Source organism: Erinaceus europaeus, chromosome 4, assembly GCF_950295315.1.
Source record: "Erinaceus europaeus chromosome 4, mEriEur2.1, whole genome shotgun sequence".
Lineage (NCBI taxonomy): Eukaryota > Metazoa > Chordata > Mammalia > Eulipotyphla > Erinaceidae > Erinaceus > Erinaceus europaeus.
The window spans coordinates 120,777,648-120,791,971 of NC_080165.1; the positions used below are offsets into that span (position 1 = coordinate 120,777,648).

The window sequence follows — 14,324 nt, forward strand, 5'->3', positions numbered from 1 at the left end:
AAAATCACCGAGTGGATGTATGTAACAATTATGACATCAAACAATTTCCCAAGCCTAAACCAAATGCCTAAATTGTTAAACTCCTTTGTAACTTTACATCAACCAGTTTCTTCTTCAGTATATACATACTGCTGAGGAAGAGAAAGTGTGTGTGAGAGAGAAAAATCAGAGCATTACGCTACCATATGTGATGCTTGGGATGAAACTCAGAACCTCATGCTTGTGAGACTTTTATTCTGTTGTTGCTACACCTCTCCAGCTTCCTTGCTTTTTTATAAAAAACAAAACAAAACAAAACAAAAAGACTAGGAAACTGGAGATGCAGAAATTTAGAAAATTCAAATGGAATACCCCCCAAAGGACTATTTGAGTGACATGGTATCTGTCCAATCTGTACTTCACATAGATCTTTCTAAATTTATAGTTTAGAGGTTATTTTCAGTTGAAGAATACTTCCAGATACTACAACTTTCAAGACAAAATTCTTTATTGTTAAAAAAAAAAATGAAGAGCGTCTCCTCTCCAAAAAAAAAAAAAAAAAAAAAAAAATGAAGAGCATCAGTTTTCCCCACTGATTGTGCACTGCCTTATGATGATCAAAAGGTGCGATCCTGTTGTCTCTGATGATGTGTAAAAAGTGATTCAGTGTCTGCATCCCCTCTTTTTTTTTTTTTTTAATGACCTGTAGACTGTAAAAGGTGGAATATCTGAAACAAGGATTGAAAAACGCATCGTGATCTCAGGGGATGCAGATATTGATCATGACGAGGTAAAGTCTAACTTCTGGTTTTAAAGGTGACTGCTTATTTTCTCAGTTTTGTACTTCCTGTTGTGCATTACTCCACATTCTTTGTCTTAGCGCCTCTGGAGGAAGATGAACCCATCTTCAAAGGCGTAGCATTGATTTTACAGCCTAAGTACAAGCTGTCTTTCTATCCTTTGAAACACTGAGTCAACATAAAACATAAATTACTTTTTAATCTCCTGTTGACTTCATATCACTTTGGGTTAAAAATAATCTGCAGTATTCCTAAGGTTTTTGTGTGGAACTAGTTATCAAATACCAAAAAGCAAGTGGCAGTTTAATGGCATTGATTTCCAGAATGTAAGGATAGACAATGAACATCGCTTGTGCTAACTTCTAGAAACTAATCATGTTGGGCTTTTTACCACTATCTGTCTTTCCCTTATAATAACAATATTAATGTTCATAAGAAGTGAATGGGATGTTATCTATAGTTTCTTAACAAAATGAAAACCTTTGTGTGCTCAGAAGATTTTTTTTTTTTAGTCACGCTTCCATTCTGTTAAGTTCAGCAAAATGCATGTCTCAAAAAAGTAGGTGATGAATGGAACTATTGAAAACTCTGAGAGTACCTTTAAAATGCATTCTCAAGTGATAAGATTTATTTATTTATTTATTTTGCTTTATTATTTTGAGTCAGTTTTAACTCAGTTTTAATGGAGTCTGCTCTGTTTTCCTTTCTTTCTCACTGTATGTAACCAGAGGGGGACAAGTAGTATTTTCTTCTGTCTGCTATGAGTGTTACTAAACCTGATGGCACCGTTGTACTTGCATATTTCACAGTGTGTTGTTTTAATTCCTGAAGAGTCATTGGAGATTTCGCTCATCATGATTAAATTACTAATGAAAAAAAGATTTTTTTTAAAGAGTCATTGGAGGTTAGAGGGCAGCCCTGACTGAAATGTAGCTTGGTAGTAGAAATCTCTGGAAGATGATTAGTATGTGCGCACTCTACCTTTATTGAAGCCACGCCTCCATTTTCCCATTTTCGAGGATTTATTTTCACTAGACTCAATGTAAGAATGGTGCCCCCAATAGACCAAACCACATAGATAGGTGTGTAGTAGGCAATGCCTTCTAAATCCGACAAGTGCCCAAAGACAAATGCATCATCAGGTGATGATAATGCGTTTCTCAGAATGTATTTTCCTCAAATGATGCCTGACTGTACTTCTCTTAACTGAGGCAGTCCTGAGTTACTGTGACTTTTAAGTTGGAGTAAACCTATTCTTTTTTTCACTGTGGGACTGACTCAAAAAGCATTGAATCCTTGCAGTTGTGTTAAGCAGGAGTCCACATCCTTTGGTTTCTTTGCTTTATTATTTTTTCTACCATGAACTCCACTGAACTCAGGTCCTTTCAGGCTTTCGAATGCCACTTTGTTCCTTTAGAGGCGACTCTCAAGTTTTATTTTAATGTGCTACATATGCTTTTTTTCTTATCGATTTGTTTTTCTCTGAAAATTAAAAAATCTAGTTAATACTAAAAACAAGGAAAATAGAATTTGCCAAGATGAATTCCTAACTTTTAAATAAAAAAAATACAGATAGTGTAATAAGACCACAGCCTCAAGTGATGCTGCCGAGTGCGCGTCTAATTTGGATGGTGTTCTCCTAGACCAGAGGATAAAGGTGGCAATTTAACTTTCTCATGTTTGATTACTAGGAGGCATCAACTTTTGGGAATAAATTTTATTGTGGCTTATGGTAGATTTGTTACCCAAAACTCATAATTACTGCACTCTGACTTTAAAGTTTGTCTTAAGATGATATAACTATTTAATGAAAGGAAGGGAATCACTTTTTTTGCCAAAAACTTTCATATCATGGATACATTTTTATAATCCTTGCTACATTAGGTGAGCCTTACTAGCTGAAGATAGAAAAGAATGCGAATCTTTTTTTCCTAAGGATCTACCCAGGGGAAATAAAAACACCTATATCTGAAAAGACCTATGCACACCAATGTTCATAGCACCTCAGTTTGTAATAGCCCAAACTTAGAGCAACCCAGATACCGAACAACACGTTAATGTGCAAAGAAAGTCATAGTATATATACATGATGGAGTACTATGCAGCTATCAAAAATGATGGGGTCATGTCCTTTGGAAGATCATTATCAGAACTCTAAGGCATCATGTTGAATGAGACAAACCAGAAAGATAAAGACCTAATACCAAATTAGCTTACTTATAGGTAGAACTTAAGAACAAAGAAATGTAAGGGAAAAATATAAGGTCACACTTGGAGTGGGTGTGGTGTATTACACCAAAACAAAGGAAGGAGGAAAAGGAACAGGATGAAGGGTCACTGGAATCTTGGTGTGTCTCTTAGACTCCACTCAAGGGGGGGGGGGAGAATGAGAGGCTCATCCTATGTGTTAAAGACTGTACTGCAAGCTATTCACTGCTCCATTTTTCAAAAAGGTAATTAAAGTAAAAAGAAGTGTGCTTTTCTAGAAACGTGCTCTTCACCCCATGATAGTCAGATGCCTGTGTCAGGCAGATGTGGATGCTACTGTACTTGCTCATCAATGAGTGTTTTTTCTAATAAAGTAACTTCTCAATTTAATAGTCCAGGCAACTCTTTGTACCTGCAGTGTCCAATTCTCAATTCAACCAGTCACAGACAATCTGTGCTTTGTAGTTAGATCTAGATGGTTGTGTCTGTACTGAACACTTACAGCTTTTCCCCCCTTTTATCATTAGAATAATACAGTATGATAAGCACCTATGTAGACATTACCTTGGATTAGGTATTAGAAGTAATAGAGAATTGATTTCAAGTACGTGGGATACTGCACATGGGTTATGAGTAAATGCTATGCCATCTTATTTAAGAGACTTGTGCAGAAGAGGATCCTAGAACCAGTTCCCCATGAATACCACGGAGCAGCTGTTATGATGATTTTTTTCAGTCTTTATTATTGTCTTAATAAGGTCACCATTTTCTGGTACTTAATTTCATGTACAGATATTATGAAATGAAAGCAACTAGTGACAAACTAATTTTAAATGTGTTTGAAGATGATTATAGCAGTTTTTGGTTTACTTTACTGCTAATTAAATCATATTTAACACAGGCTGCCTTCCCTTGGGCATCATTTATATTTCCCTCTTTGCAATTACACTGGTTTAATTTTATAATGAACATAAACTCAAAGTATCTGATAAAGTGGTCTTAGGGCTACATTTTGCTCCCATCAGAACTTGTCCTTTTCTAGCCTAGGTACCACAGACCAACATGAAATAGACAGCTTTGATATTTCCAAACTCTTTCTTCCTTCTACACATGCACGTGCGAAAACACACACACACACACACACACACACACACACACACACACACACACCACACTTTAGAGCCACACTGCTATACTTGGGGCATCCCTTACTATTTGCATCATAGTCAATACATGAAATACTCTCTTTTCTGATATAAGATTCTTTCTTCTCCCTGCTTGAGTCTTGCTCCCCAGCTGCCCTATTCTCCCCACTTGACAGTTTAGTTATTGCTCAAGTGGGAGGGTGCTTCCTTGTCTGAGTTCTCTCTTGTCCTGAAATAGGTTGGTTACCAGGATTTGTCATCTATTCGGAAACTAAACCACTCAGACTTAAGCATCTTCCCTCCTGGTGTCTATGTTAAAAAAAAAAAAGTTTGAGTATGAAAACAAGCTTTTTTATAGATTTTTTTTTTTTCTGGAATGAAGTTATCTCTTTAGGCAGGTATCAACAACAGACTGAAAAAGCACTACTTTCTTCAACCACTTAGTTTCCATATGAGATTTGGAACTCTGCTAGCAGAATTTTTGTTTGTTTTAATATTTATTACTAAAATTAAGTGTTGTTCTATTATGCTTTCATTTCTGTTTCTCCCCAATAACTCTTTAGATATCATTCTCCTCTTGGGAAGAAAAAGGGGGGGGGGGTTTCTACTTTGCCACAACAGTCATATACAGATTATTTCCAATAAAACAAAGACACATCATTTGCTTTTCACAGCTAAGTCAGGGACTATGAACCCAGAGAGCATCACCCAGGATTCTGTTGCCCAGTGGCAGATGATTTTGAAAAGCATCCATTAACCTTTAATACTGTATTCAACTATAACTAAGAACCTGTACATTATAAAGATTAGTCATTCTCTACTCTTAGCTTTGCTGATTGTAGGCCCTCACTGTTGCTGCTGTTTTTATTGTTCTAGGCACTAAATGTTTCTAGATATTCTTCTTGAAGCATCTTAGTTCCTCAAAGATTTTAGCTCCAACAATTACTAAGAGGATAAAGACCAGCAAGACCTGACCCTTCAATCCAATAATGAACCTTAAAGTGATCTCTACAATCAACATTAGTCTTGGACTATAGAAAAGAATACTAAGTAGTTCAGAGTTCTTTTTTCTCTTAGTCTTCTTAGCATGAGTACAGAGATGAGATTCAGAGCCATCACATTTCCTCTGCATGTGTCATTCTTTGCAAATGGACTGGAGACATGGGAAATTTGGGGGATGTAAGTTGCTTTCTAAAATGGCAATATACCCACTCCCATCTTTTTGATGCCTCAAAGAAATAAAAGATCTTGGTTTGAGATAGACTCCCAGTAGATCAGTGTGCTAATGACATACATGCTTTGCCATCCTGAGAAGGTGCCTGTTCTTCAACTCACAGTTCTCTCCTGACCCCGGCAGGCATTGGCCCAGGCCATTAGGGAAGCCAGAGAGCAGCATCCTGACATGTCAGTCACAAGAGTGGTGGTACACAAAGAAACCAAGATGGAGGAAGGGGACGAGTAAATAAGGTAAGAAACCCTGTGTTGTCCAGGGCTTGTCTCTTGAGTGCTCTGTGTTCCTGAATCTGCCCAATGTGAAATGTTCTTCTAAATCATGTTATCTTTTACAGCACTTTCGATTTTTTTCTTTTTAGACTTTATTATCCCTAAGTACATCTGCTCAGGTTACCTGCATGTGAGTACAAATCTGAGAACCCTTGGGCATGTGGTGTTCATAATCCTCATGTATTGTGGTGTTGTGGTGTATTGTGGTGTTCATAATCCTCATGTATGGAGGATTGCTGCTTGTTGACATTTATATGTTGCTTTACAGTTTCCAAAGTGCATCATCAGTCATTTTAATTAATGTTCACAATTACCCTTTGAGGAAAGGTGCTAGTGCTTTTGTGTAGAAGAGGGATTTTTATTGTAGGGGCCACAAAGGTGCTGAGTTAAGTTTTTTATGTTCATTAATATGCTTAACCCATTTTTTTCATGTGTGATGCTAGAGATAGAACTGATTGTCTCAAATATGTACTGCTGAGTGGCTTTCCAGGATAAGTTTGTTTTTTCTTTTTATATGAGTGAGAGAGATGATTTTATCATCTCTCATGTGGTACTGAGGATTGAAGACAAGACCTCATGTATGTAAGGCAAGGAACTCTTGCTGATTTACCTCCCCAGACGTGAGTTACATTGTTTAAATAAAGACGTTAGGAATTACATCTCAGAAAAATCAATCATAAAGCAAGAAATTGTTCTGACTACATAAAAATGTAAGGATTTAAACCAACAAAGGAAAAGTAAAGGATAAATGATAAAAGTTTAATATGCCTAGCAGAGTAAGGATTACCATCTTGAATACATCAGGAACACAATGTCATCCCCAAATTAAACATTTAAATAAAAAAAAAATCAGAAGATTAAGCAGGCAAAGCACAGATCGTAAATGAACAGCTTATAAAAGAATGTTCATCCTCACTGTCACTTAAATCAATATAAATTAAAATTTCATTATGTAATGTTTGACTTATAAGGCTGGGAAATTTTATTTTCAGCCACTTGGGGGAGGAAATAATACACTGTATAAATTAGTAATATTTCCCACAGGACAGTTTGCCAGAAACCCACATTAAACATGCTTACTACTTAAACAACTAGTAGCAGTTGTTAATTATCAGACATTGTGTATACATGAGTAGGTATATAAAGTTACCTCCAAGAATAGTGCTCATATTTTTTTTCTTTTTAATTATCTTTATTTGTTAGATAGAGACAGAAGTCGAGAGGGGAGGGGGAAATAAAGAGGGAGAGAGTGAGAGAGAGAAAGAGAGACCTGTAGCAGTACATCACCACTCGCAAAGTTTTCCCCCTGCATGTGGGGACTGGGGCTCAAACCTGGGTCCTTGCACATTGTTACATGTGCACTCAACCAGGTGTGCCACCACCCAACCCCAGTGCTCACATTTTTATATATACTAGGAAAAAAAAAGAAATAATATAGCTGACACACAGTAGATTGATTGTACTTTATTCTGTTTTCATATGATGACAAAAGTATAACCATCCATTAGAACTTTGTTGGTGTGTACAATAAGTCTTATAATTGTATGTAAATGTGAAACTGTAACTGATACTTGTTGATATTGTAAGTCCATGTTAAATTCAAATGCACAGGCATTAAATTTTTTCTAAGGAATTCTTAGTGAAATGAGTGAATGTTCATGATTGTATATGCATTAGAGTATATTACATAGCACATGTGCTCAGATTATTCTCTTTTTTAAGATATAATTTTGTTTTAATTTTTATTATCTTTATTGGATCAAGAAAGCCAGAAATTGAGAGGGTGGGGGAGATAGGGAGGGAGAGAGACAAAGAGACACCTGGAGCACTGTTTCACCACTTGGGATGCTTTCCCCTTCCAGATGGAGACTAGAGGCTTGAACCTGTGTCCTTGTGCATTGTAATATATATGCTAAACCAGATGCACCACCACCCACCCCCTTTAGATTCTTTTTTCTAATGCTCTGTATATTTGTGGATAGGTAGTTACTCTAGTAAAATGATGAAACAATGACTTTCCATCTTGTAATCAAACACCTTTTCACTGCAAAGAATTGGCATGCTCATTAATATGCTTAACCCATTTTTTCAAGTGTGATGCTAGAGATAGAATTGATTGTCTCAAATATGTACTGCTGAGCAGGTAGGGAGCTGGGGGCTTGAACTGGGGACCTCACACCAGTCTTTGCTTTGCACCACATGCGCTTAACCTGCTGCACTACTCCCCCATCTCTCTGTTTCATGTAAAGCTCTCTTTCATATCTTATGAATAAAATAAATATTTAAAAAATACACTGAATATTGGGCTGGGCAGTGGTCCACCTGGTTGAGCACACACATTACTTTGTGCAAGGATCCATGTTCAAACCCTTGATCCCCACTTGTAGCAGAGAAGCTTCATGAGCTCTATTCAACCCCCCCCCCCCCCCCGTTTCTCTCTGTCTTGTCGAGTAAAAAGAAAGAAATTAAAAGGAAAAAAATGGCTGCCAGGACCAAGTGGAGAATTCTTTGTGGAGGCAGTGAGCCCCAGCAATAACCCTGGTGGCAAAAAACATGGAATATTGCTACTAACTGGCAAAGATTTGAATTATCAGTTGACCCTTTTGTTGTTTTAACCGGGCTGGCTTCACAGGCGGGTAACAGACGACCAGAGACACATGGCTGAGCTGAAAACGCAGTTCAATCTTTATTCACAAGCGGGCAAACATGTGCTCTCCTGTCTTTCTGCTCCGCTGCTCCGGCAGCAAAGAGGGACTCCCCAAACTAATCACCACACAGATCTGTCCTGCATCCTTCTCCTCCGGCGGCCCCGGCCAGAACCCCGGAACTACGTAGCATAGGGGGCAGGGAGAAAGAGAGGCATGAAACTAGCAAGGGCCAAACCAATTCTCCTGGTGGGGGGAGAGCGAGACCAAACCAATGTGAAGCATAGCAACAATTCCACCTTTTGTTTTTAACTAAATGACCATAATATCAGGGGTGTGGGGTGAACAGAAACCTATATTGTACAGGCATTTTTTTTAAAAAAGAAACTGGCACAAACATGGGGGAACTTATAAGCGAGCAATAAGAACCAGTGTGCTGCCAAGGGAAGGCCTGAGGGGGACCTTTTTTTGCCTCTTGGGGGGTGTTACTTGCCTTGACAGGCATTTTCTAGCATGGGGGCAGGAAACGGCCTAGAGTCCCAAGGAAGCTGGCTGCAGTCAGTCTTTGAGAAACCCAGCAGCATAAAGGGAAGCTGCTAGTTTTGTGCAAAGTGTCCAAGAGGTGTACCAGTGAGTCCAATAGAAGTGCCAGTCCAAAGCAGATGTCCACCGAAGAATTGTCAGGGGGTGAATTGTTGTACGTCTGTCTCGATGGGGAATGTCAGCCATCAGAATTCCGCTTTTCTGTAGAGAACTAGACAGCTGCAATTTACTTACTTATGAAACAAAACTTGTAGCAGGTTAGAAGTTTACCACAATTGATAACTCTATTACAATTGGAAGTCTTTTTTAGTATGATTTTAAGGTTGTTTAAAGTTTAAACAATAAAATGTGGAAAGGTAAACAGAGAACCATGGGGAAAAAAAGCCTCATGTATGAGAATCATTAGTATAACCATAGCGCAATCTAACGTTTCTAATTGAGAAGGAATTTGAAGTTTTACATATCAACAGCGTCTTTTTAACCTTTTGTTACACCCATTCAAGATGGAGACACACCCTAGGTGTGCGCAGTTTTTTTTTTTAAGACTTAGTTAAAATATATTGATTTTTAACTAATTTTTTAACTCAAACTTTAAATGTAAGTTAATTTTACCTTTATGAGAACTATGTTGAAAACCTTTTTCATTTAACTCTGTCTGGTAAGAATATAGCCTTAAAGTTACATTTTTAACCTTAAAGTTAATGTTTACCAAACTTTAAACACACACATAAACATGGTCTTTAATACACAAGGAGAGAAACCTTTGTTATGAAGACATGTCATTTTAAACACGAATTTAGATCTGTACTGTCTTAGTTGTTGGGGGGGGTCACCATCCAGAGGTGGCCTCCCGCACAGCTCCACTTCTAGGAATTGTAGGTTGCGATCTCTGGACGAATCTCTGCGTATTCTAGCTCATCTGCCTTCAGACCCAAGTTTGGGATCTCTGCCAGGGGGCCCAGTTCTGGCAGGGAGCCCGCGGTCTCCAGGTGGTCCGGGATCTGTCCAGAATTCATAGCAGGAGGGCAGGCGGGCCAGCCGTAGAGAAGGTGCGGGCCGAGGTGCCTCGGGGTGGCGGCCATGATAGGCTGCAGCCTTGCCAGCCATGCCTGCTGCCCTCTCTTGGTGGCCAAGCAGTGTGGGAGGAGCCCATGCCCAATGTCTCGGCTGCCGAGCAGCGTGGGAGGAGCCCACGCCCAATGTCCCGTGCCATGCGGCGGAAAGCCGGCTCCTGTGGGCTGGCATTGGGCTCTTGCGGGCTGGCATTGGGTGGAAACCACAGAGTGGTCCAAAGATAAATTCCAGAAACAGTGAAACAGTCTCGTGAAGAAAGGGCAGAGGTCTTTGGAAACCTCTTCACAAGCAGAAAAGAAGGCCATTGTAGATAGGTAGGCAAAGTCTTCACTTATCTGGGGGGATGCGCAGGTCAGGTCCACGTGGGCACCATTTGTCGTTAAAATTCGGGGCTCCAGCAGGCCGGGCTAGCTTCACGGAGGTAAACAGAGACTTGGAGACACACAGCTGGGCCGGGAAGCTGTATTTCTTTATTCACAAACAACGATATATAAACTAACTCAAACCAATCACCACACAGATCTGCCCTGCCTCCTTCTACTCCAGAGGCCATGCCAGAACACTTGAACTACATAGCATAGGGGGCGGGGAGAAAGAGAGGCACGAAACTAGCAAGGGCCAAACCAATTCTCCTGGCCGGGGGAGAGCGAGACCAAACCAATGTGAAGCATAGCAGCACCCTTTATAATTTATGCTCTTTCCATCTCCTGCAAACATTATTTCTAGATGTTGTTTTACTAAAGAGAGTGCACAAAGAGACTACAAATAGAAATCATTTAGAATTGCCACACAGCAGGAGTTGGGCGGTAGCGCAGCAGGTTAAGCTCATGTGGTGCGAAGTGCAAGGACCACATGATAAGGATCCCTGTTCCAGCCTCCGGCTCCCCACCTGCAGGGGAGTTGCTTCATAGGTGGTGAAGCAGGTCTGCAAGTGTCTATCTTTCTCTTCCCCTCTGTGTCTTCCCCTTTCTCCATTTCTCTCTGTCTTGTCCAACAATGACATCAATATCAATAACCATAATAACTACAACAATAAAACAACAACAACAAAAAAGGGAATAAATAAATAAATATAAAGTTGTCACTCAGTGCAATATCTAAAAGACAAAGTGCTAATTTTTTATCTTGTTAGATTTCAAACTGTGACATTAGGCTAGTCAGTGGAAATGGTACAGCTGACCATTCTTGACTCAAAGGATAAGATAGTTAATGAAAAAATTCAGTGTTACGCAAATGTAAAAAATATTAGCTATTTCTTCTAGATTTTAGTAATCAGAATTAAAAGTCAAAATCAGTGGCCACTATGAATATTAACAGTGCCTCCTCCTTCATTTCTGGCATTATAATAAGATTTAAAGTAAGCTGTTATATTACTTGTTTCTGGTACCTTGTATTTTATTTTTTCTACAGAGGCCACACTCAGTCTTCAAAGATTACCTATCTCAAAGGCCATCCTTTATAAGAAGTTAGACTTTTAAAAACAAATTCTGACTGGTAAACACACACATAAGATATGCAAACTAGATAAATTAGTAAAAAGATATTCATCTATTCAAAAGGAAATTTGATTGACAAAATGTGCCGAAGTAGAACTACAGGTTGAGGATTTAGATTGTCGCATCTTACAGGCACTCAACAAAAACAAATAAATAAACACATTCTGGTGGTGGGGATTGTGTGGAGTTGTACTCCTTATCCTGTGGTTTTTGTCAGTATTTCCTTTTTATAAATAAAAATTAAAAAATAAATAAACCATGATCTCACCCCCTTCTTTGGAGAAGGTTGACTCAGGAAGTGGGGTATAAAGATTAACAAATAAAATGTTAGTTATAAATCTGACTAATAGTGTGAAGGGAATAATATATGAGAAGACAGGACAGAGGGCTCATTGTCAAGCTATTATAAATTTAACCTGTTACTGGGAGAACAAATTGTGAGTAAAATCTGAAAGATGGGTAGGAATTATGTCAGTGTCTCAAGTCATTTTAGCATCATCTTCCCTCACTGACTGCAGCTTGTTGTTATTTGTTTGTTTGTTTGTTTGTTTAACTGGGAGGTTAGTGGCTTACAGTATAGTTCTTGGCACATGAATAGTTTCTTATCTCCCCACAATGGGTGTTTTCAAAACACTCTCATCCCCAGCTTGGGTCCTTTTCCATTGCTGTACATTAGAATCTCAAAGCTCTACTTCCCCCCACCCTATCTTCTTCCCCAGAGTCCTTTGCCTAGGCGCAATACACCCAACCAGTCCAACTTTTACTTTGTGTTTCTCCTTTCTGTTCTTGTTTCTTAATCCTGCCCATGAGTGAGATCATCCCATATCTATCCCTCTCAATCTGCTTTATCTCATTTCATGTGATTCCTTCAAGCTCCATCCAAGATGAGGTAAAGAAGGTGACTTCATGTCTAATAGCTGGGTAACATTCCATTGTGTATATGTACCACAGCTTTCTCAGCCACTCATCTGCTGCTGTGTGCCTGGGTTGCCTCAGGTTCTGGCTATTACAAATTGTGCTTCTATGAACAAAGGTATACATCTTTTTGGATGGGTATGTTGGATTCCTTAGGTTATATCCCCATGAGAGGAACTGCAGGGTTATAGGATAGGTAGGTCTGTTTCTAACTTTCTGAGAGTTCTCCAGACTGTTCTCCACAGTGGTTGGATGCATTCCTTTACCTCCACAACCTTTGCAACATTTGTTGTTACTGTCCTTTCAGATGTATAACATTCTCACAAGTGAAGTGATATCTCATTGTTGTCTTTATTGTCATTTCTCTGAAAATCAGTGATTCATTCTTGGAAAATTCTTATTTGTGTCTTAAGCACGAGAAGAATGGATTTCTACTGCTTCATCTCCACTTTCCCTGACAGAATGCTTAAGGGGCAGCAGATAGGCCAAGACAAAGAACACAGGACCAAGACAGTATCCAAATAGGGGTGTGGGGGGAGGAGTGTAGGGGAAGTAAATAACTTTTTTTTTTAGCTCCCTTTTTCAGATATGAAAAATCTTCTTGGCCTGGCCTGACCTCTACCTTTGGATTAGCTCTGAGTTTATGATCAAGCATTGCAAGTAGGGGGAGGTGGGAGCAAATTAAAACAAAGATCAAAGAACAACTTACAGAGGACTGAATTTCCTTAGCCTGCTTTTCCCACCAAATTTTTAACCAGCTGTAAGGCAGAGGGGAACTCAGTGAGACTGTGATGAAAAGAAAAATATGCTTCAGAAGAACACTTCACTAACACTTTTATCTTTTTTTTTATTTTTTTATTTAAGAAAGGAGACATTAACAAAACCATAGAATAAGAGGGGTACAATTCCACACAATTCCCATAACCCGATCTCCATATCCCATCCCCTCCCCTGATAGCCTTCCCGTTCTCTATCTCTCTGGGAGTATGGATCTAGGGTCATTGTGGGTTGCAGAGGGTGGAAGGTCTGGCTTCTGTAATTGCTTCCCCACTGAACATGGGCGTTGACTGGTCGATCCATACTCCCAGTCTGCCTGTCTCTTTCCATAGTAGGGTGGGACACTGAGGAAGTGGAGCTCCAGTACACATTGGTGGGGTTGTCTGTCCAGGGAGGTCTGGTCAGCATCTCGCTGGCATCTGGAACCTGGTGGCTGAAAAGAGAGTTAACATACAAAGGCAAACAAATTGTTGAAAAATCAGGGACCTAAAGATTGGAATAGTGCAAATGAAGTGTTGGGGGTATTCCCTGCATGCTCTTGTGTACTGCTTTCAGGTATATATTTTTCCCCTAGTTTATGGGCACGGGTGAACCTATGCTCTGTCTCAGGGGACCTGGACTATATCTAGGTTTGGGGACTTTATTGGGGAGTGGACCACCTGGAATGGAATTGGAGAATACTATGAAAGGAAAGGTCTCACCCGAGTGATGAAGCTGAAGGGTTGTCATTCCACACCTGAAGTCTCTGGTCACAGTCTGAAGTGAAGCATGCTGGGGGGGCACTGGTTGTGTTGATTAGGTTGCGATCCACGGATGCAATATTATTTGATTTGAATTGAGACCAGCATGCAGAAAAGTGGGCCCCACCCTAAGGTTCCAGGACTGGGGGAAATATTGGCTCTATAGTGGAAATGTGAGGTTCCTGTTGTCTTAGGGCTCAAGAAGACAATGGATAGTTACATATTTGAGAGATGGTAAGGAAAGTAAGGTTACCTTGTGGGTACATGGGGATACAGAAATCATTGAGTTAGGAAGGTGAACAAGGAGCAAAGGAGAATCAAAGGTGGTAACAGCAAGGCTTCTTATATGGAAAAATAAGTTAATGGCGGTACCTGTAACCTTGTGAGATATGTGCTTCACTTTCCAAATGCCAGAATTGTAGTGTAGGTAGCTCTGTCTTAGCTGTCTCAAAGCTAAGGTATATTTTTGAGGTATTATTGGGGAGACCAACTACCAGAG

The 14,324-nt window shown here is 39.5% G+C and overlaps 1 protein-coding gene across 26 annotated transcripts in view; it reads left to right on the forward strand.

The window, feature by feature from the left end:
• EPB41L2 (erythrocyte membrane protein band 4.1 like 2) overlaps positions 1-14,324 on the forward strand; it is a 227,733-nt gene that overhangs the window by 204,090 nt on the left and 9,319 nt on the right. For 25 of the 26 annotated variants that reach the window (XM_060190456.1, XM_060190454.1, XM_060190461.1 and 22 more), the window contains 2 exons: positions 689-769; positions 5,490-5,599. In XM_060190456.1, coding sequence (XP_060046439.1) covers positions 689-769; positions 5,490-5,594 — 186 coding nt within the window. In that variant the 3' untranslated portion in view covers positions 5,595-5,599. The remainder of the gene's footprint in view (positions 1-688; positions 770-5,489; positions 5,600-14,324) is intronic. The other variant, XM_060190480.1, reaches the window with a different exon arrangement.